The sequence below is a fragment of the Seriola aureovittata genome, chromosome 20, assembly GCF_021018895.1.
Source record: "Seriola aureovittata isolate HTS-2021-v1 ecotype China chromosome 20, ASM2101889v1, whole genome shotgun sequence".
NCBI classification, from domain to species: Eukaryota; Metazoa; Chordata; class Actinopteri; order Carangiformes; family Carangidae; genus Seriola; species Seriola aureovittata.
Window position 1 is genome coordinate 16517521 of NC_079383.1, and position 23314 is coordinate 16540834.

A 23314-nucleotide genomic window follows, 5' to 3' on the forward strand; every position below is an offset into this window, starting at 1 on the left:
GAGGGGAAAAAAAGGTGTAAAATCACGTGTTTATTGTACAAATTACCCCGGATGAGCCTCCACCCACTCCCTCCCTCCCAAATATAATATGCAATCTTGTCCATTTCATTAATAATAATATAAAATGAAGATTTTATAATATACAAAGCCCTTCTTTACAAGCCCAGTCATCAATTATTCCATTATAGTACTGTCCTGATGAGTCCATACAGGAACAAAATGCAAAGAGTAACTCGCTGTAAAAAAGCATCACTGCTGTACATACGAGAAGACCACGAGAGTCCGAGAGTTCTTCAGCAGTCACATTTCAGAGGACAAGATGGTTGTTTCCAGCTTATTAGGAGGCTCTTTTTTTTTTTTCATGCTCTCTGCCTTCACAAAGTAGTTCTGCAGCCAGTGAAATCCTCCTGCATGCTTGATTGGCAGCAGTTGTGTAGTGTCATCCCAGCTTGGCAAGGGGCCACACGTCTACGAGTTTCATCATTGTTTAACTGTTATTTTGCTGTAAAACCAAACCCAGTGACACATTATACACACATTTCTTTTTTTTCTTTTTTTTTTTTTTATGTAAGCATGTCTCTGTAGTCATCACAGTGAGATTATACAACCAACTGTTATAAAAGTCTTATCAGAGATTTGTGGACGATGATGGACAGTGAGGAAAGACTTCAAATGAAGCTGTAAAACCATGTCCACATGATATGAATAAATTCTTGCAATAATAAATTCTTAAAAGGAACATAACATTGCTAAAATTGAAAAAGCAGGGAACACAGAGACTTCCTCTAGTCACCCATTTGTAACAAATAAAAAATTGCACTGCAAATGATGATTATGTAAATAAACTGTGTGGGATTTGCTTTTAAATAATCACTGTCAAATGGACTGTGATAATGACCATCAACCCCCTGAGAGCTTCTCCCTATTAGTTTAGCATATTACCTCCGTCAATAATTAATCACTTTGATGCATAATTTACTAATCTACCACAGAGACTACAATTTGGAGAAACATGGAGAGAGAGCTCTCCACATTAAAACACATAAAAGGCCTGCTACTCACAATGATACCTGTGTCTTTTGTGAGGCATCGTCACAGCTTATTTCACAGCAACGCAGTGCTGTGTTCACGAGCCGTGTATGTAAAACATGCTTGAAATGAATATGCCAATGTGTCCATTTCCACAGTCTGCCATTTTGTACACGATGATTAAATCCACATGAAAAAAAAAAAAAAAAAAAAATCAGGAATTCACACAGCTAAGACTTGTGTAGTACCATGTGTGAAAACAAAAACAATATGAAAATACTACAAAATGTTGGCGGACACTGGAACGCAGAACCAAAAAAACAAGGATCATCCCGTTTTCCAGTCGACTCTCTATGCAAGTGTGAAGTTTCAGCTCCTGCCCTCTCTCGTCTTTAGACAAGTCTCCTCGTGGGACCGCAGGGTGCCGGCAGGCTATAGGTTCTCTCCAGGCTGATACTGTGGCTCTGTGGCGGTGAAATAGTCCTCCAGGAAAGACTGGAGGTACTCGAAAGTGGGCCTCTCGTCCGGATCCTTCTTCCAGCAGAGCTTCATCATCTCGTGCAGGGACTCGGGGCACCCTTGGGGGCAGGGCATGCGGTAGCCTCGCTCCACCTGCTCCAGCACCTCCCGGTTCACCATACCTGAGCGGGGGGTGGGGGGTGGAGATGGCTGTTAGCGTTTTCAGGTAATCAAAAAAGACTAGAAATGATGTGATGAAAGAAGGAAACTGGGATCATGTTTCTAACTATATATTGTTTACAATTTACCCAAGAGTCTTCATGCAAATGGCTGACATTAATGATGATTTCCTTTATTGATTATTCATTGATACACAGAAATGTGGAAGATTCTCACTTGTGAGAAGCTCAAACCGGGAAATGTTTGATAAATTATTCATTTGCCGTCCTTCTGAGAATTACATGGGAAGATTAATACCACTCTCATGAAGCTACAGGCAGAAGATGGTTAGCTTAGCTTAGCATAAAGACTGGAAACTGGGGGTAAACAGCTTACTTAGTTCTGTCCAGTGGGGCAACACAAAGTAACATGTTGTATCATGTTACACTCATTAATCAAACTAAATATGATGTGCAAATTATTGAGCTTTGTGTTGAAGTGCTGGAAAGTAGATTTAGTCTCTTCTGGATGGAGCCGGGTTAGCTGCTTCTCCCTGTTATCAGTCTTTATGCTAATTTATGCTTATTCCTTATAATTCCTTTAATCAACTATCAAAATGGTTGTTTATTATTTGCCGTCAATGGACTAATCTAATTATCTTCTCAGCACTACGTCAGATATAAAGCGGGGCAGTGTGAAAGTAGTGCAGAACACTGCAGGCAACCGCTCCCCAGGGCAGTACCAGTCTGGCAGATGGTTATAAACAAGAGTGGTGTTCAATCTCCTGATCGTTCCCCACCAGATGGTTTCATCTAATCCCAAATATGTGTGTGTGTGTGTGTGTAAAGGTATCAGTGTGTGTGTGTGTGTAGATGTCAGTGTTACCCCTGCAGAGGCATAAACAACCAGCACAGACAATGTCAGACAGGCAGCTTTACTTCATCCTCTGACATTAACAAACACGCCAGCTTGACGTCTACTGACAGACTGAAAGCTGATAACTTCGGCCATGATTCACCGCTCTCTGACACCGTGTTTTTTTTTTTTTTTTTTCTTCTTCCTCATCAAGCATATGCATCACCGTGTATGTGTGCCTTGATTGTCATTTACCTGGGTAGGGCACCCTGCCTTTGGTGACGAGCTCGGTGAGTAAGATACCGAAGGACCAGACGTCTGACTTGATGGTGAAGCGGCCGTACAGTGCAGCCTCCGGGGCCGTCCATTTAATAGGAAATTTGGCTCCTTAAGGCGATGGAGGGGAGGGGAGGAGAGGAGAGGAAAAAAAGTGGGGGGGGTCAGATGATCCCACTAGAGGGCGTACGTGTTCATTTCTGGCCTAATTTTACAGGAAACCACAATGACCCACAATTACATCATGAAGACCAGTTTTTCTTTCCCTGTTGATTCCATTATTCTGGTTCGTACAGACAGGCCAATGCACTTCACAGAAAGGTCCTAATATCTCAAAGAATTTAAATCATTTTAATCACCATAGTGCCTATTTAGCAGACCCATTAGCACAGCTTTAGACTCTATAATCTTGTTACAATAGCCTACCTTTGGTCTAACTCTTACTTACGCTATTTCATATTTTTCTGATTTGTATGATTGAATACAGTTTCACAGTTGCTTCTGGTAAAAATTCATAAAAGCAAACTGCTGTCTTGAACCTCTATTGGAAAATATGTTTGCCTCACATTCATGACAAACCCTCCATTGTAGTTAATCGGACAAAGAAGATTCAATTTCAAAGACACAAATCTCAAAGCATGAGCACATAAAAACTAAAATGATCAGCATGCTTAGATACATTTTTTAAGCAATTTGGTGAAGCAGCGCTTTCAGCAGCAGACAAAGCAGAGAGCTGAATCCTCCCAGCGTGTGAAAAGCACAACTAATCAGAGGGAACAGGAGCATCTGGTTTCCACTATTAGCCTAATACACCATGATAGGAGACAATAGGGAGTCGTCCTAGCTGTGAGGTCGCTGCTCTATCATCTCCACCTTGACGCCTCATTCACCTGTGACTCAGACTGTCTGTGTGTCTGTGTGTGTGTGTGTTTCTGCGTTACAGTGTGTATGCACCGACCTTGTCTGGCTGTGTACTCATTGTCCTCTATCAACCTGGCCAGACCAAAGTCGGCGATCTTGCACGCCAGGTTGTCGCCCACGAGGATATTGGCAGCGCGCAGGTCCCTGTGGATGTAGTTCATCCTCTCGATGAAAGCCATGCCGTCAGCGATCTGAAAACAAAACAATTTGACAGCACTTCACGACTGCCGCGCCAGTAAATAATTTTTAGCTTACACTCTGAACGTCAAGGCTGCCGTCAGACCGTTAAAAGAAGAGTAAAAGTGAAGGAACAAAAGCAAAGCGTACCAAATCTGGGAGAGGAAGACATGTTTACCTGAGGCTGTGGTTCTTTTTTTAAAAATCTGAAGCTTAAAATAGAGCTCTAAACTTAACAGTGTGATTCACTGACACAAATTCTGCACTCGTGCAACAACAACAAAAAAAAAAGGAAAAAAGAAAGTGTGCTTTGTCTCACCTTTGCAGCCATGTCCACCAGCAAGACAAGCTTCAAGAATTTTCCATCACCTTCTTTGAGAAAGTCAAGCAAGCTTCCTATAAAAACAGCAAAAGTGAAAGGTCATGAGGAGGTGCAGCTGATGGGAATGTGAGTGAGCTGCATACCAATACACCGCTGTACGAAACGTTAAATATTTCAATTAAGCCCTGGATCTCTCCAATTAAACTGAATATTACATTAAGCTTGACTGTAATTTGATATGCAATTCATAGTGATATTTAATCAGTATTTCTCATTTAGTGTCTATCAGAGGAAATATTTTCTCTGCATGACGAGCAGCGGAGCTGTGGAAAATCCTAAAGCAGTTGCTCTATGAGATCACAACACTGAATCAACAAACTGCAGGCATTTAGACACGCATTCTCTCACACACACACACACATACACACACACACACACACACACACACACACACGGAGGCATATGTCATAGAGTTAACATTTACACACATAAATCTAATTACTCATAAAACCCTGAAAAAAAATGCATTGCAGCTGAAGCTATGAAAGCCTCCCACAAAACTACTGCAGTTTTCAATTAACCATCCCAGTTTCAGACCCCGAGGAACCACAAGGGACTTTCAAGGACTTTCAATCTGTACAGCATATTAATTAAAACCTCCATAAAATTTACATTTTTCCCTTTAAGGAAATGAGCATGCATATATCTGACATCACCGCTGTGCCTGAAAACCGAGGCCGCGTGATCAGTTTTGTGCCTGGAAGGTCTACGGGCTCAGGCTTGATGTTGTTTAGCTTTTTCTTTAAAAATAGACCTCATCTGTGTCATGTAACAGGAAACAGCTGAGTTTTGTTATTCTCCAGGGCTGAAGGTTCATAGAATATCTGTTTTAATTGCTGATCAGATACGCCAGTCTGCACCTTCTTCAACATGTTTTTTGGGATATGTTTCAGGTATCTGTGTTCACCTTTGGCCATGTATTCTGTGACGATGTAGATGGGTTCCTCAGACACCACTGCATAGAGAGGCACCAGTTTGTCGTGTCTGAGCTTCTTCATGATCTGAGCCTCTTGGAGGAAAGCCTCTGGCGACATGGTTCCGGGCTTCAGCGTCTTTATGGCCACCTTAGTGGTGCCATTCCACGTGCCTGCCGAGACAAAGACAGGGAGAGAAAAGCCCAGAGGCCACAGGGGTAATCAGTGTTCTTAATGGGTTGGGAGCGAGACAATATCATTAATTAGCTCTTGTAATTGCCCAGACATGTGCTGTCATGCGTGCACTGCTCGCAAAAATATCCCTGGGATGAGCAGATACAAGCTCGGAGTTCAACCAGGAATGAATAAATTTGGCTGGAGCTGTCCTCCTGACTGAGACGATCTCTGGAGATAAAGAGGACACAACAAACAGAGGAAGCTACTGCAGGAAGTGGATAAGTTTGGACTAAAATAGACACAATAAATATAGTCTTCGGAGTATTTGTGTATGTTTGATTTATGTGCATTGTGTCTGCATTTCCTACATAAATCTGGGCGGATTTTGTATTTCCCAGTCTAGATTATTACCAGTGAATAATAAACAAGTCTATGATGCCAGAAAGCATTTTCTCAACATGTTCCTGTGTGTCTTGTCTGTCTTGCTCTTACCCATCCAGACCTCTCCAAAGCAGCCCTGGCCTAGTTTGAGCTCCAGTCGCAGAGACTCCCGGGGAATCTCCCAGGCATCTTTAGCGAGCCCCTGGGTTTGAGGTTTGACCGTGGGGCAAACTGTGGTTAGCCTGTGGCACAGCCCGTCAGCATGCTCTGTGATAAAAGTGAGACACAGTGATCAAAACGCTACATTACACACACACACACACACACACACACACACACACACCCACGAGTCTCCGAACCAGTTCGAAACAGCGCTTTAAAGCCAGTCTTTTTCATGCATCGATTCATTCCATTTGATGTTGATGAATTTAGACGCTCTTATGCTAACTGTGATGAAACATAAATGAGATTAAGTGGCTTTTTAACAGACCAAAACCCTCTCTAGAGTCACTCTGAAATGAAGTGGCTTCATAGTGATTTAACCTCAACCCTCCTCAGGCTGAAGACAAGGTGGGAGGCTCAAAATCATAAATGCACAATCAATTGTTATTAAAATTAAAGGCTATTCATCGCCCTTGGAAACACTCTGGGGCCTACTGTAGGCAGCACAGCAAACTGCATGGTGGCACAGAGCAGCGGGTGTGACTCAAAGTAATTTTCAGGATAATTCCTGGAGGTGTGATGAGAGATTGTGATGAATAATGAATGAGAGGAGAGAGAAAAACAGACTGTGAGTGGGAAGCTTTGCACGCCACATACCTGTATAGTGTTTGACAAGCTTCTGTAGCGTGTCAAACTGTGCTCGTGTAGTGATATAGTATCCCCCGTTGTCAAGCTTGCGGATCTTGTAGTGTTTCACATTGTCTCCTTTGGCCTCATCCCAGTCTCGTATGGAGAGAGAATAAGCACCTGAAGGAGGAAAGAGAAATGTTCTTTATCCAACTCAACACTGTGTCAATGATTTGACTGTGTGGTTAAAAGAGAGCAGAAATCCTGTTTTTCTTTTGGTTTTGCTTGATTTTATGCCTTTAACTTTGTCTGTTGTACACTTAATTCTGCTAGCCAAAAACAAACCAAAAACATTGGTGATACCAGAGTGTTTCATCCAATTTGTCCTGTATTTCTTTTAAAGAAATGGCATTCCCTTCAAACTCAGCTGTTCAATGCTAATTAGCAAATATTAGCATGCTAACACACTGAACTACAATGGTGAACATGCTGAACGTTAAACCTGCTAACATCAGCAAGTTAGCATAGTCATTGTGAGCATGTTAGCATGCTGACATTAGCATTTAACTCAAAGCCCTGCTGTGCCTGAGTACAGCCTCACAGAGCAGCTAGCATTGCTGTTTGCCTTGTTATACACTGCACACACTTCTCTGTCTCTGTTATCCCCTTCTTTAAACTTTTGCACGCTGTAACTTCTGCTTTCAAAATCGCAAAATAAAAAAGTTTGCTTGCTTGCTAGTCTGACTAGCCATAGCAGTGCTAGCAACACAATTGTGAGCTCTCTTCATGCTCATTGGGAGCTGAAGTGGGCTTCTTTCTTTAGGTTTAGTGCACTCTTTTAACCTTTGACTTTTTAAGCAAAGAACCAGACATTTTCTGTCGCAGTTGCTCATCTTTTGTAATGATGATTAAATCTAGGAAGCTGTGTATCCATCAAAGCCTTAAACTGCTAGTAGTCTAACATCCAGAAACTGATCAGGACTCAGGATGACAGAAAATATCTTTATAAAGAAGTCAGTATCACCTTTAGTAGTTTCACTTTCCCGCACCAAGAAAGTCCCTCGATGGTTTCCTGTATTCAGCAGCAACCTCTCAGCGTCTTTGCGACCCATTTTACCAAAATACCACCTAGAAAAACACATGAGAGTAAGGTAGCTGCAGATTGCGAAGCTTACTATTGAAAATCAGTAACATACTGTATTTACTACATGTCCTGGCGCAGAACCTCAAAATCACATTATTTCAGGTTGTGAGGCTGTTTATGTTGGACATCTGTGCTTTGATGCAAGCCATGTGAGATGAAATCATGCTAGTGCCATTAGTCTCCTGGTTCAGTTGCTGTAAATGGAGTAATGAGGTTAAAAGCAGCAACAAGGCCTTACTCTTCAGCCTGGATGGAGTCAGCAGGGGCCACATAATTGCTTGGGATGTAGCCTTTCTTTCCTGTGTTGATGGAGCGAGCCTCCCACCAGTCTCCTTCTCTGCAGGAGGACAATGACACAAGAGAGATGAGATGAATGGTTTGTTCATGTAACAGTCGACCAATGACCGGTACCTACATATCCTACTACGATTGATACCAGGGATGAAAATCGGTTAATGGTGGGTTAATAATTTACAAGTCAGCCTTGTATAAAAGTATACACGTGGCTTATGTAAAAGGTTTGACCTTTAAATCTCATCCCAAATTCTCCTCTCAGCTTATTTGTTTTGCTAAGATCTCCAGATTTGATTTGAAAAGTCTTTGAGTCTTTAAAATGCTTTTTTTTTGTACTATCTACATCTACTTTACATTATAATGTTATTACCTAAGGCGACATCTCTGCCTCATCGCTGAGCAGCATCAGGAAACAAGTAGTAATCTAACTCATTCATGGAGGCAGATACACACCGAACAGGTGCAGCTGAGCATTATTGCTCGAAAGAAAGGCATCTCGTAATCACTGCACTACTTGTGCGGAAACATATTCAAATAAATGTTCCATAAACCGAGAGAGAAACTAGAGAGATTCTCACGTATTGTTGATGATCTGGAAGCGATCTCCCTTTTTAAACGTAAGATCATCTGATGTTCTGGCTTCATAGTCGTACAAGGCCACAAAGAATGTAACACCACCTTAAAAACACAAGAACAGACCCACAAATTAATGAATAACTGCACACACAATAGCAGACAATGATGCAAGTACAGGACATTATGGTGCTGTAGAGGAAACAAATCAGGACCCAGCAGGTTTGTTTGTGAGTGACTGTTTAAAGACCAATTTAAGGTGATAAAACTGTCTCGCCAGGGTCTGAGAGCTCATACTGTATTGATCTTCTTTGGCTTGCAATTTCATAATATGAGTACTTCTCCTGCATGGAAATATGACTGTGACTAGACTCCAGGAAGACAAGCAATGCCGCTATAAACAGTATATCAAACCAGTTTTTGATAAGATTGTCTCCCTGTCATAATCTCGATCCCATCAGTCACACTTAAGTATTTAGTAAATTATTGGCACAAAAGCTCAAATTAAACACTACGATACATAGTTCAGTAAATTATAGTGTAAGTCTCATCTTTCATTCTGCCTACTGCGCGGCCACACGTCCTGACAGAAGACATTCATATACCCACCACTGACAACAATGCTGTCAATACTAATCCCATTATCTCCTGCAGAAAGCAAAATACCATCCAAATGCCACCTTCACCCCCCTCTGAAAGCAGATAATCCAACATAGGATGATGATTACAACCTAAATCCCACCTAAACAGGAGGGTTCAATCTCAACCTCATCTCTTTGCTCTCCGGATTGCTGTAAGCTGCTCAGACACGTTTATAGTGATCACAGTTGATATCAGGACCTGTGTTAAATCTAACAAGGAAGAGCTGGTTAAAACAACAATGATGATGTGGCATTAGCCGTGACATGGACAGATTAGCAAACTGACCAATCTAAGGTCAGTGTTCAGTATGTTTGCGTGTTTAAGTCCATTTATTCTTTACTTAAAATTACTGTTGACTACTGCCCCAGCATACTGTAGCGATTTTATACATATATAGCGTTTGTTTTCCATTCATTTCACCACAAGGATAAACTTGAATTAACACCTCGCAGTCGTGTGTATCCACCATCCAGTCCAGTTGGAGTTAATTAGCGTATGAATTCTTGGATTATGGCCAAAAATGTGTTTTTGTGTGGTCACAGTGACCTTGACCTTTAACCTTTGACCACCAAAATCTAATCAATTCATGCCTGAGGTCTATTTGAGTCTATGGTGGATAACCCATCTGCAACAAGTCAAGTCTCCACAACTTAATTTGAATACCATATTAAAAATATCGTATTAAAGATTGAATACCACATGGTATTATGGAAATACTATCACAGAAAGCAGATTGAAGAATAGAAGGATTACGAGTGGTTGTCTGAAAAATAAGAAAAGCACATTCCATAACTAAAACCCGATAGTACAGTTTAAAAGAAGCAATCAGCAGAGAAGAAAATCTGATAAAACATTCAAAAACAGTGGTAATGTTCTTTAACCGTGACATTAAGAGGATAATCCTCTCCATATCAGCGTTGCAGTAACATAAAACACTACTCACTTGAGACAGCACCAGAGAACGAGTTGGACACAGGACCGGAGAAGGAGGACGACATCCCTCCAAAGGGAGTTATGGCAGAAGAGGAGCCACCAAATGGTGTGAGGGTGTGGTTAAAATTTGCAGCCCCGGAGGCAGATGTGGATGAGGGAGGCTGATTCTGCTGTAGCTGGGTGGGATCCGGCCCGTAGTGACCCACGTGAGGCGTGGTGGCGGCGGTGTTGGGGTCTGACACCAGGGAATTGTCTGGCTGATACTTCATTGCAGGACCTTTGTCCTCTTTGCTCTTAATGCAGCCCATCGTCTCGCCCTTCCTGGAAACACAACACAAAGCCTTCACTTTAATGCCAGCAGACTGAAGAATATAAAAACAGAATTCAACTCATCATATGCCTTTATAACGCAAAATAAAGTGACGGGGCGTAGGCGCTGAATCATGCGTTATGAAATGAAGATTTAATAACCTGATACCATGTGAATCATTTTGTTGTTGTTGCAGGCGTTAAGACTATAAGCCATGTGGTAACTGGGACATATGGGTAAATGCTAAATCCGCTTTGAGTCACTCACAAGTCAAACGTGGCCATGCAGATTCAACTGTGTGCATGCAGCGCAAAACACTGGAATAAAAAGCTGATTAACAGTTTATATTGTCGTGATATTCACAGTCACAGGTCCGGGGGGTCAGGGGGCCTCTGTGCCACAACCTTTTCAAAATAACCACAAACAGATGCAAAACTACAAAGAGACTCAAAAACACCTACAGAAGGTTTCAAAACAATTACAAACAGATGCAAAACTACAAAGACACAAAATAACCACAAGGAGATGCAGAATGAGTACACAGAGACTCAAAATGACAACAGGATTCATAATTACCACAAAGAGACTCAAAACAACCACAAACAGATCAAACATGATTATAAAGAGACACAAACAACTACAACACCACTGATGTTGTGGCTCTGAATCTGCCAACAGTTCTGGTTCATCCTTAGTTGTAGTTGTTTTTTTTGTAGTTTGGGTGTCTTACTCCTGTATAGAAGGGGTAAGGGGCCTTTTACTTGTCTGTGACTAGGGGCCCATTGTCTCATAATCCACCCAAGTCTCAACCTGACCACGCTAAAAGATTCAAAACATTGGTGTGTCTCCATCTGCGTGATTGTCATTCCTCCTTCTAACATCATTTGGCCGGAGTCACTGGGGCATTCTTCCGTGAGGTGAAGGCCCAGAAAATGTGGAGACAATCAGACACGCTCGTAAAGAAGTCTGAGCTCGGGGAGATCAAAACAGTTTCATTCGTCAAGAACAGCAGCTACTTAAGGAGTTGGACTCGGATAATTGGCGCTGACACATTCAAATACAGAAAGACAATAGAGGACTGAAGTGAAATAGAAGCTTTTATTCAGAGCAGGGAAGTCGGGTATGAAAGCAGACTAAAACCTGGTGCAACTCAGCTGCATTGTGGCACAGTGGGGAAGCAGCTCACTGAGTTACAGGGTTACAATCACACATCAGTAAAAGAGAAGAGGATCTGCTGGAGCAGTAATACATCTTTCCCTGATTTTGGAACAGTGGCCTTGATGTTGGGAGGTGGGAGGGATTTTTTCCTCATCAGAGAGGGAGGGGCGTAATCGGGAGTTCATCGAGTTCTCCAGCTGAACTGCCAAGGAAATCAAGAAAATGGGGACAAACCACAGAAGCCTTCCAAAGATTTAGAACACTTTGCTCAAATAAAACCGTGCAACCGGTTAAATTGCAGGTTACAGCTCGTGCTGAGCACTAGTCGTATTCTACAAAACCATTTCACGAGCGGTCAGTCACTGGAGATGTGTCAAAATGAAACAGATTCCTTATAAATCACTTCAAAGGAACTCACCAATAAATCTTATCTCACAAGTTGGATCTGGAGCCAATATGTTGAGAATGTTGGCATGGAAAGAAAAACCTCTCAGGTTCCTAGCCAACCTTTCCTTTGACATTGAGACAAAACCAGTGTCGTGGAAAACGGAGGGCTTTACTCAGTAGCTCGGTCGACGATGGCGGGCTTGTATTTCATCATCAGACAGAGGAGAGCCGGGCTCGTCGGGTCAGCAGTGAACTTACCGCGCTATAAAACACTGGCTAGTGTCCCAGGAATAGTTGCACTTTAAACTGAAGACAATTTTCCCTTCCAAAAATGAGACATCAGGCATTTCATAAAAGTGACATCACTCTTCCCAAATCATCACAAATGCACAAATACACATGTGCCCAAAATAATAATGTAAAGAAAAACAATATTTTTACTCATTTACTCTGTAAAAATAACCAAGATTTGCCAGTTAAAGTTTTACTAAGGGCAAGATGTGTCTGCTCTAGTGGCGTGGCTCTAGGGATGGCAATGTCTGTCTGATGATTGGTCCAAGCTGAAATATCACAACAACCGGTGGAGGGATTGCCAGAAATTCTTTAAGCTTCAGATATTCAAGGTCCCTTAGGGATAACCGTATTAACTTTGGTGATCTTCTAACTTTTCATCTAGCATCATTATTGGGTCACAATTTTAATTTGTCCAGTAGTTTGCTTTATGACCAAATACATGCTAAATGAATGGCATTCATCAGTGTCAGCTGGAGTTTGTGTTAAGTCCAAATACGCAAACATTAGCATGCTAACACGTGAAACCAAGATGGTAAACATGGCATACATTATCCCTGCTAAACATCCACATGTTAGCATTGTCAGTGTGAGCATGTCAGCATTGTCAGTGTGAGCATGTTAGCATTGTCAGTGTGAGCATGTCAGCATTGTCAGTGTGAGCATGTTAGCATTGTCAATGTGAGCATGTTAGCATTGTCAGTGTGAGCATGTTAGCATTGTCAATGTGAGTATGTTAGCATTGTCAGTGTGAGCATGTTAGCATTGTCAGTGTGAGCATGTTAGCATTGTCAGTGTGAGCATGTTAGCATTGTCAGTGTGAGCATGTTAGCACTGTCAATGTGAGTATGTTTGCATTGTCAGTGTGAGCATGTTAGCATTGTCAATGTGAGTATGTTTGCATTGTCAGTGTGATCATTCGCTAGGAAGGAGTTATAAGACATTGTATTGATTAAACGAACATTCAGTTAATTAGAAAATTGTTCACAAATTATTAAAGCTGCAGCAGCAGGTGTTACACAGTAAATGCAAGAAAAGAAAGAAAAGCAGTGCATAGCTTATCTGTCAGCAGCGTGTGTGTGTGTGTTCAGACACACCTGTTCCGTCGTCGTATTTCTACCGTCAGTAAAAAGAAATGTGATATATGGTCCACCATCTTTACTGAGCTAAAAAAGCACTCTACTGCATAAATGAAATGAATTCTTCTGATGAAATATTATAAAATGTTAACATTACCTATGAAAAATCATTATAACCAAAGTTATAAGTAGAGAACTGCAGGGCTAAAGAATAATGCATATAAAGTCTCACTAGCAGCTGTGTGGGCATAATATATATATATATATATATATATATTATATATATATATATATATATATATATATTATATCGTATATATAGACAGAAACAGAGAGAGAGCAAGCTGGTTGAAGGGGGGGGGCACCCAGGCAGACAGTGGCAGCTCTACCAGCTTGAACAAGGAGGATTTACCCTAAGAGGATAATAACAGAACACAAAAAAAACAGGAGTGACCACCAGGGCCTGGAGCTGAAACACCGCTGACCCGCGATTCCAACTGCGCATGGTCATTTTGGCCTGTAGTGACCTTCAATATTTGTCATGTGAAAAGCACAAACAGTGAGCAGACACTCACAGCTGAGAGGGATCTCTGTCGGAGGGCTCTTAAGGACTCTTGGCTGTGATGATACGATGCAGACTGGCTTTTCCCGGAGCCTCTGAATCAGCTCAGCTAGCCGTCTATCAGTGCCATATCGCTTAAATCAGCCAGCCATCACATAATGTGAGACCAAAGGGAGAAGGCAACGACCCCAGATGAGGTGAAAAAAGGATGCAACAAAAATAAAAGGTGTGTTGTGTGGCATTTACCAGCATAAAAGACAAGCAGTCATAATGAAAGTGTCTGGAGAAAAAAAAAAATCCACAATGACATAAAAGATCACACCTTCATCTTAAAGCCAGCCAGACTTTGCTGCAGTGGATCTTAGGTGTCCAAATGTCTCACTGGCTTTTCTATCCAAGCCTAAAAACTAAATCATTCCTGAACAGTGGAGCCATGACACCACAAGGAAAATCTGCCTTGCTGCTATTTATAGTAACTTATTCTAATTGCTGACAACATCCCATCCACTGCCCCAAGGAAGATAACATGACCTACAACAGCACATCGCATGCAAACACAGGACGACTTCTAGTTGCACAAGTTACAGCTACATTATATAGAAACAATGAGAGAGGAAGGTGAAGAGTTGAAATGAGGAAGTTTACATGTCATCACACATGCACAAAATACAAACACATGTTTATTCAGAGGCTCCTTCGTTTATCTGATTTGGACAGATGTGGTGCTATTGTTTTAGTGCTGCAGATAGAGACAAAAAGGGGACAGAGCAAGCCGGACTTTTCAATCAAAGCATTGTAATTTGGTACGGACTGAAATGATTACAGCTGGAGGCAAACATTTTCTCTTTTTTCCAGCCAGCGTGACTGTGAAATTTTTTTGAAATCTTAAAAACAAAGATGTGTATTCTTTTTTGCTAGTATGTGTAAGATGTAGTCAATGCAGACAGAAGTCTTTTCTTGACTGTGAACAACTGTAAAAATGACAAATGAACACTTGTGATAAGGACACAAAAACCTTGGAGTTTTATGTTGCCACAGACTAGACTCTATCTTTGTTTTGTACTCCTCTTCCAGTGAGGTCAGACTGTCCCGTAAGCTACTGTAGAACTGATAGCTGGTGGCGGACTCAGGGTCACACACTGTATTTACATTCACATTTACTCATTTGACAAATGCTTTTATCCAAAGCGACGTACAAGTGAGGGACGACGCTGAAGCTTCAGCGCAGTAGGATACCTTGGTGTAAGTACTACATACTTATCTATTTAATAAGTAAAAGGAGATCACGTATTACAGGAAATACATAATAAACAAAAAACTAACCGTATTTGTTGTCTGCAGGATCCAGATGTTCCCCTGAGGGACCTTGTGACCCTTGACCTCTTGTTCCTACTTGTTTTTGCCTAGAACATACATAGTTTCATGGAGTTTTTTCGAGGCATCCTCTCATGCTCTCACAAGCTCTAGTGTCTTTGTTTGATTTTCACCCATCAACTATATTTATGTAGACTCACATAATCCTGATATCAGCCAGTGTATACATATATGGAGTGTTTAACAGAGGCTTGGAGAGAGCTTGTGTGTGTAACTAAACTGAAAGCAGACCACACTGAATCAGCTTCCACCATCAGCTGTGGGGAGAAAAAAAACAAACAAAAGACATTTACTATAGCTGTTCAAACCGTCTCTGTGCGTTCCACAGATATGAAATCAAAACTTTTCATTTACTTGTGTTACATTTATAATTCGAACCTGCACCCTTCTTATCAGCCGACCCGCCGATGGTTTCCTCCCACCCAGCTCCGATCACAGTGTGAGAATTCCACACAGGCTTCACAAAATGCCGATAAGACGGATGAGGGCTCAGTTTTTTCCTCCCTCACACTCTCTGATAAAGGAGAGTGGTGAAAACGTTTGGGTGCTTTCGGTGGCCGTGGTTCAGAATTTTAAAGAAGGCTGCGGAGACGAAGTTGAGCTGATGAGTAAGGGGAAAGTACAGGATTACTCGAGGGCGGTGCTACCTGCACTCACAATCCTGGTGCACAGAAGGGGAGACAGCTGCAGTTTCACGTCTTTACCAACGCTCGCTTCTGAAGAACACACAATTAGCTGGGTTAAATATCGATCCACTGAAAATCCATCCGTCAGCCACTGTTTCCAGCTTTGCAAATGCGAGGATTTGCTACATTTTCCCGTCTTTTATCATTTTGAATTGAATACGTTTGGCTCATGGGATGTTAGTTGGACTAAACAAGCATTTTGAATGGTTAATCAACAGTTAATGATCAATCAATAATGACTCTATAGCCATACTAGCAACTCTATGAGGCCGTATAGACACAGCGGTGATTCAAGCTAAATGCTAGCATCCGCGTGCTAACATGCTCAGGATGACAAAGCTGCTGCTGCTGGGTCGGTAATGATGATAAAATGATGGAGCGATCGACCGACAGATTGGCATGTATCTCCTCAAATGTGAAGATCAGCTTCTTTTTCTGTGTGATCACTTCAAAGTGAACACTTTGTGGTTTTTTGACTCGTACATGAAAAAAACAAGCACCTTGAAAGGTTAAACGACACTTAATAATCAACAGATGACTCAATAGTGAAAATTATAATCAGGTGAAACCCTACACATTCACTAATTGACTTTTTTAGGTTTCAGCCTAGAAGACATTAAGAAGATGGATGGAAACCAGTGGGTAAAGTTACAAGATGTGATAGTGAAGTACTGTGTGTTATTTTATACATAACTGACTGAACATGTATTTCAGATCCTTCCTTTATAGATTTGAGGCTGTAAAGCTCATTAAAAAATGCAGAGCATGCATTATTAATGAACTAAACTAATGATTCTAAAATATATTTGAGTCTTTTTAGCATCTTACTGGATCAAACAACCTCCGCTCCCCTGTGATGATCTACACTCTTATGAAGTTGACACTTGGCTGGCTGAGAGTCAGACAGACAAGCCGAGAGGAAGTACGATGGTGGAGTTCCTCCATCCATCAGCCAGCGGTCTGAGTGAAACCCTGCCCAGCGTCCCGTTGGACAGCTGTTAGCAGCTGACGCAGCGGCTGCAGACGGGGAGGGTCTCTGGAGCTTTACTGGGCTTCAGATCTGCAACAGATGCTGCCCGCCACCATCCACCACATTCCTCTGATGCCAAAGGGTTAAAACTGGGGTGTGGAGAAATGTTGTGTGACGATATGGATGTAAAGCCTCAGAGCGTCAGAGAAACATCAATAAATGGTTCATAATGAGATTTACACTGTGCTGGGTGTAGAGTCCTGTTACAAGAACTGATCCTGAGGCTTACAAACAAATTGAGGGCAAGAAAAGACTTGATTTGAGAAATACTAAATACAAAATCTCTCTTGGAAATGAATGAGGAGACTTTAAGTGCTTGACTGTTGTTATTCAAAGCTCAGCAGCTTGAATCCACAGCTCTCTTCACCATCAATATTTCAGTCCTGGGGGAAAAGCTGTCGCGTTAATATGATTTAACTTAACTTGACAAGATCATGTGTAAAAAAAACAACAACTCTACACTAAACCTCACTGAACAGCTTTTGGTTGGACACGTGTCAGTTTCTTTTGCTGCCAGACAACAGACATCACACATTCCCCCCCCCCCCAAAAAAAAAAACTGCTCTTATGGGAATACCTGAAGACTGGCACCTGAGCATCGGGTAAACATGAGCTATTTTGGGAATCAGAGTGTGTCTACAATCATCCATTTGTCAGCACATAACTAGGCTGGGTGTTTGAAGTGTCAACATCTAATAGAGTGACTGTAAGCCCCGTGTGGTAGCCTGGATTAGCCTGTTTTCTCAGGCAAAATCGATTCACTAAAAACTGCTTCTTTTAAGATTTTGCAGTTAGAGGGCAGAGCAAAGGACACAGCTGCCGACTGCCCGCTCGTATCTGGCAACCTCCTACTACTAAACCGCTCTTTAGAGAGCTTCTTCAGCCGTTCCTTTAAATGAGGTAAGACTGGTATCGGATCGTTACTCAGTATCATGAGATTCCCTTAGTGGAGTTTCTGGGAAAGAAAACTGAATCAGTTTATCTGTGTTAGTTGAGCCGTGACGTGCTGCGCTGCACTGTCACGATTAAACAAAGTGCATAAGCTCATAACTTACAACCCCGTGGTGTTTAGCGATACGAACAAGAATTTCAACCTCGCCGGTGTCACGCACAAGTCTTATGAGTTATGTGATTTGTTATGTTATGCTTGGAGTTCTGCTGGATGATTATAAGCAAGCTGTGTTTTATGAATGGAACCTTTTGTGTGGCTGATTTCACTTGTAGAAATTGGGACAGGAGACAAAGCTCTTTGTTTGCGGTGTAATGTAACAAGTTATATCATTTCAGCACTGCAACTGTAGATTTTGGTGTTTTATAAATTCACCTGTAATTTAAAAACCGGCAGAGGCGCAAGCCATCAGGGAGAGGCTGTATCTTTTACACGACACATTATCCAGTCACTTTAAAGCGCGACAGTCAGTGAGTTCACTCCGAGCCGGCTTTGAAAAACTATGTGGGTAATGAGGACAGTTCTCCAGCCCCTGCCCTCCAAAGTGGAAATGGATCATTGGCACTACAGTAACTGAACAGTACAGCAGCAGCACAGAGTGAAGAACACACAGAAGCGGTGACTCAGCTGTTTAATCACCAAGTTTAAATTCAGACTGTGCAAACTGACAGCATCACCAGGAGGGCCTGAACTTCCTCCTTCCTCCCTCCTCCTCCTCCTCCTCATCATCAGCCTGATACAGATCTCTGATTAATCTGAATCAACATGAGTCAAACACTGGGGTAGATATTTGCAACAATCAGGTGGCACTTGTGCCTCTTGTGTCTGGGTCTCACTGAAGTCAGCTGGACTTCTAGTTAAAACATTGCGTGGGCAAACATCTGTCAACAGTGCTTGAAAGAGATTAAAACTGAGAACATTCATAAAAATGCCATATTTTAACAATTAAATCAATTTACTCAAAGGAGTTTTAAATTTTATCCTTTTCTTTTACTACCACGATCCTTCATTAACTAGTTAAGCTCCATGTATAAGATACTTAAACCATCTCATATCATATATTTAACGAATTGCTGTAATGATATTTTACTGTAATGCAATGACCTTGTCCTACTTTAAAGTATTTATATGCTATCTGATATGGTTACACTCATATTCCACTGGGACTTTAAGCACATGCTCTGTATCCACTGATATATATATATATATATATTCTTTACCTTTATATAAATGGTTTAATGAATTCTCCATAGCTCCTGGCATGCAGGGAACATCGCATTGCAAACTATAGCCTACAGACAGGTATATGTTTGTATTATAATAAGTCAGCTTCATTCCTTTGTTGGTGACAGATCAGACAGGCGAGCAGCTGCTGCGTTTCGGCCCATCCTCATCTGATCCTGCAGCTCTGACAAAGACCAGTTTAATTTGTGCTTTTACCTTCACAGATAATCCGCGACCTTCTCGGGTGTCTTCTCCTTTTTTTTTTCCTTCCCCCTCCTTTGAATCAGATCCGGTGAAAAAAAAAAAATAAAAAAAAAAAAAGGAAATCCGAGTTATTCCAATCGGGACCGAGCTGCCTTCATCCTCACTTCATCCATCCGCCAGAGAAACAACTGTGGTCAGATTTAGTGCTGAAGTTAAATCAAAGCAGCTCAAGTGTCACAGTCTGTGAGGATGGCGGAGCTGGTGGAGCAGTCAGTCATTGTGTTCAGAGCGGAGAGGTCAGAGAGGAGGAAACCAGCAGCAGCATGACAGTGATTCAAAAAAAAAAAAAAAAAAAAAGGAAAAAAGTGAGAACCTAAAGTATTCCACCTCTTTGTAGCTTCTACTTCCTACTACTAAACTTGCATCAACCCCCACACAACAACATGGCCGACCCTGCCTGCGGGACTGGAGCCACACAGCTGGAGATACAGACACAGATCCGTCCGGTGCAGCTGATCTGAAAACGGCCGAGGGGGGGTGTGGGGGGGGGACGAGGCAGTCACAGAAGCGGGGGGAACCGGCTGGATAGAGAAATGACAAAAAAGAAAAGAAAAGAGGGTACAGCTACAGTCGGATTAGAGGAAGGAGAGCGGACCGGCGAGCGGAGGATGGTTTCATGTACAAAAAGGAGCGTCCTCAGTTTGTACCGATATAAGCCACAAATACGAACCTGTAGCGCCATCTGCTGGTCGTGACGCCGGTACTGCAGCTGCCAGGGCACATCTGCAGCTCAGGGAGGTCTCACTTAACAGGGTGTAGCTGCCGTTACAGCTTTAGTACATCATAACTTCACAGGGATGCAATACACATACCACTGCAAGCATAAGTTGTTATATTAATATTGGCCTTTAGGAATATTACATTTATAGATGCAATAGAATTATAGTAAGATCACTAACGTGTGGCATTATTCACACACATTATTCACTGTGTGTCATTATAGTGATTTTATTTATGTGATTTATGTGGTCGATTGTTTTTATATCAGAAACAAAATCACAGAGAGCATTATAGGATTTATTTAATATATAGATTAGCTAATAGTCTACCTCTATCAGCTTTCTCAATTCTTGATTGGTAATTTTATTAATTTCTAGTCATTTTTTGTGTACATTCTTTTAGATATTTTCGGATGATTGTGTTTATTTATTACCAATACTACATACAGTTTTCACGTTTAAAGCCTGTGACTGTATTGGCTTTGCAATTAACTGTAAATTGTTTGTCCTTTTTTATTGTAAGTGTATTTGTTGACCTGAGTGGTAAGTTGCTGCACAGTTCTCCTTGCAGGGATCAATAAAGTTGTATTGAACTGAATTAGGCTCTGACTTTTATTGATTCTTAAGTAGCTTCAAAGTAAGGCTGAACAAAAATCCTCTACAAATTTTGTGCGTTGTGGTGAAAATAATCCTGATGATGTCATTAGGGTTATATCAGCTTCTTCTGTGAGACGTCAAAAACCAGTGCTAGAAATTCGGGGGAACGGAGATTGAAAAACACGGGCATGTCTCAGACAGTGAGTGTCTGATTTAAGATACCAGTGTGTTTCTGGAGCTTCACCTATACCAGAGACTAGAGGTCAAAATATCTCTGCACCAATTTTGACTATTGTCTGTGTCGTTCAGGGCGAGTATGAAGAAGGAGAGAATGACTTTATCTAAAAAATAACATCAGTGATCTCTAAAACTAAAACCTTCCTCACTGTAACATATAACAATTGGCAACACATAAACTAAACTACATTTTAAAAGTGTTTTCACTAGAAAGATTAAGTTTGACACGATAACCTAAATATTACCAAAGTCTTCTCCCTTTAAGAAAAATTATCATGATTTGGATTGTAAATCTTTTACTTAGTGGCCCATTATACTGAGGAGAAAAGAGAGGCAATGTTGATGAGTTCACAGTTCTCCATAGCATGTACCAGAATACCACATTTCTGGAAAAACAGGATATTCTATTCTCCGTTACAACCCCACTTTCTAGTGGAGGCTTCTGTATATTTTATATACTTCTTCTACTGTTGGTGAGGAAAGTTGCCCTCAGCTTAATGTCAGTACTTCTATCATGTGTTTGTGATTAAACCTATAATATAAAATCAGTAAAACGCAACAAATAATAGAGTAATGAAACATTTCTGTGCAGTTGTGACAGCTTGTTGTACCAGTGAGTTAGGGATAGTGAATCTGTGAAACTCAACCCTGTAAGGCTCTTGTATTGCACTGGTGATTACATCCTCTTCAGTGCGTACCCTGCAATTTCAATACAGCAGTTCTCCTCCCTCTTTTACAGACTCCTTTTAATTACATAGCCTGCTTTAATTGTGCCATTTGTGCCAGGAATTACTTACAGTCCTTGACAAACAATCATCAGTCATACCCTCTAATTCGATGTACACTAATATTATTATCAAAAGTATTCATAAGCCTATTTTAAATAACCCACTTGGATGATTAACATTTTCCGCAATCTTGTGTATTAAATATAGAAAACAGTTTATAAGTAAACTGAATGTTGAGAATGATTATACCTGATTATACCTCAGTCAATAAGAAGGTTTATACAAATCAGATAACCACGTGTCTCATAGAGTTTACAGGACGTTGGTTTCTGTCCAATAAAAAAACTGTAATTCCCCTTTTTCTTTCAGTAATGAATTGAAGGATTAGGTTTTCATTTCAAGCTGATTAAGGTATACAAATGATTACAAATTCATTGGAAAAATGCACAGTTTTTCTTTCTGCGCTCAATTGAAACTTGATGACGTGTAAAATATATAAGAATAACAGTTAATTAACATTTAATAAACATATACAGCAATAAGCGGCGAGCAACCTTACCCTAATCTTTATCCAAGTATTGGATAAAAAATGGAATAATTTACATTAAAGCGACTTGATTTTTTTCCTCAAAAGGCAGAGTCCCCACAATGTGACTGTATAAACAGATTTATGTCCCCACAACATTGTACAGGCAGACACATGTTGCTTTTTCTGTAGCTGTGAGGACACTCATTGACATAATGTGTTCCCCAAACCTCTTAACCCTAAACCCCTGACCCTAACCTAAACCTAATTCTACCTTTAACCCTTGAAACCGAGCCATAACACTCAAACAGCCCCTTTAAGGTTTATGAAGGCTGGCAAAATGTCCTCACAATGCAAACATGTCCTCAATACGATGGTTTTGAACTGAAATCTGTCCATTCAAACATAGAGAGACATGTGAGAGAGACACACACACACACCTGTCAACACTCTGCGCTGTAAAAGCTGCGTATTGAGGCACTTGAGTCATGAGATTGTAACTTCAATAAAACCCTTTAAACACCGCATGTCAACACCGGTAGGCGCTATAAAAGGCCAACAGTGCTAAAATTAGAATGAGTCATATGTTCTTCTCCTGTCTTCTCTGGTGTGATAAAGCTCAGTCATACGCTGTGTGGTCTTGTCTTGTGTGATTACTCACGGCTCTCTTTCCAAGCAAAACGATATTAAACAGTGTGAATTCAAGGAAGCTGCTGTTTGCAGACACATCTGAACAAACAGAAGCAAATTTATTTTACCATACATAATTACACAATGCAATGTTATTGATAACAATGTAAATAATGACTTACTGTAAGGTGCCAGTTTTAAAACCTACCATAACCTAAATGGATTTTATGTCACATTTATCAGATTGTAATCAGTTTCATTAAATAATCCTGATGTTATATGAACATGGACATTTATTATAATAAGAGTGTGGCCAGAAAAGCATCAAGCATTTCAATCAACTTTCAAATGGAGAATAAAATGCTTCTGTAAATGGTTGCAGAGGCAATGAGGTTTATTAATATTCCCCTAGGATTATTACAGGAAGGCACTTGATGATGAGTCAAGCATCGGGTGAT

At 41.0% G+C, this 23314-nt stretch overlaps 1 protein-coding gene across 2 annotated transcripts; it reads right to left on the reverse strand.

Moving 5' to 3' along the window:
• Positions 1–17: 17 nt before the first annotated feature.
• On the reverse strand, positions 18–20574 carry LOC130161131 (tyrosine-protein kinase yes-like). Of its 2 annotated transcripts, XM_056364150.1 has the most exons (13): positions 15645–16069; positions 15216–15523; positions 10116–10426; positions 8536–8635; positions 7902–8000; positions 7544–7647; positions 6550–6699; positions 5842–5997; positions 5166–5345; positions 4196–4272; positions 3737–3890; positions 2758–2889; positions 18–1670 (listed from the first exon to the last, which is right to left on the reverse strand). In XM_056364150.1, the coding sequence occupies exons 3-13, from the start codon at positions 10411–10413 to the stop codon at positions 1462–1464; spliced, it is 1659 nt and encodes a 552-aa protein (XP_056220125.1). In that variant the 5' UTR covers positions 10414–10426; positions 15216–15523; positions 15645–16069; the 3' UTR covers positions 18–1461. The 2 variants fall into 2 exon arrangements, with proteins under 2 accessions (XP_056220125.1, XP_056220124.1); XM_056364149.1 differs by lacking the exons at positions 15216–15523; positions 15645–16069 and adding an exon at positions 19372–20574.
• Positions 20575–23314: the final 2740 nt, after the last annotated feature.

What these genes read in the sequence shown, in the direction of transcription:
- LOC130161131 (XM_056364149.1), bottom strand. Translation starts at nt 10,413, where the DNA reads ATGGGCTGCATTAAGAGCAAAGAGGACAAAGGTCCTGCAATGAAGTAT. An exon ending in GACTCCATCCAGGCTGAAGA is followed by an intron (nt 7,648 to 7,901) that starts GTAAGGCCTTGT and finishes GTGTTTTTCTAG; the next exon opens with GTGGTATTTTGGTAAAATGG. An exon ending in TGAGTACACAGCCAGACAAG is followed by an intron (nt 2,890 to 3,736) that starts GTCGGTGCATAC and finishes CATCGCCTTAAG; the next exon opens with GAGCCAAATTTCCTATTAAA.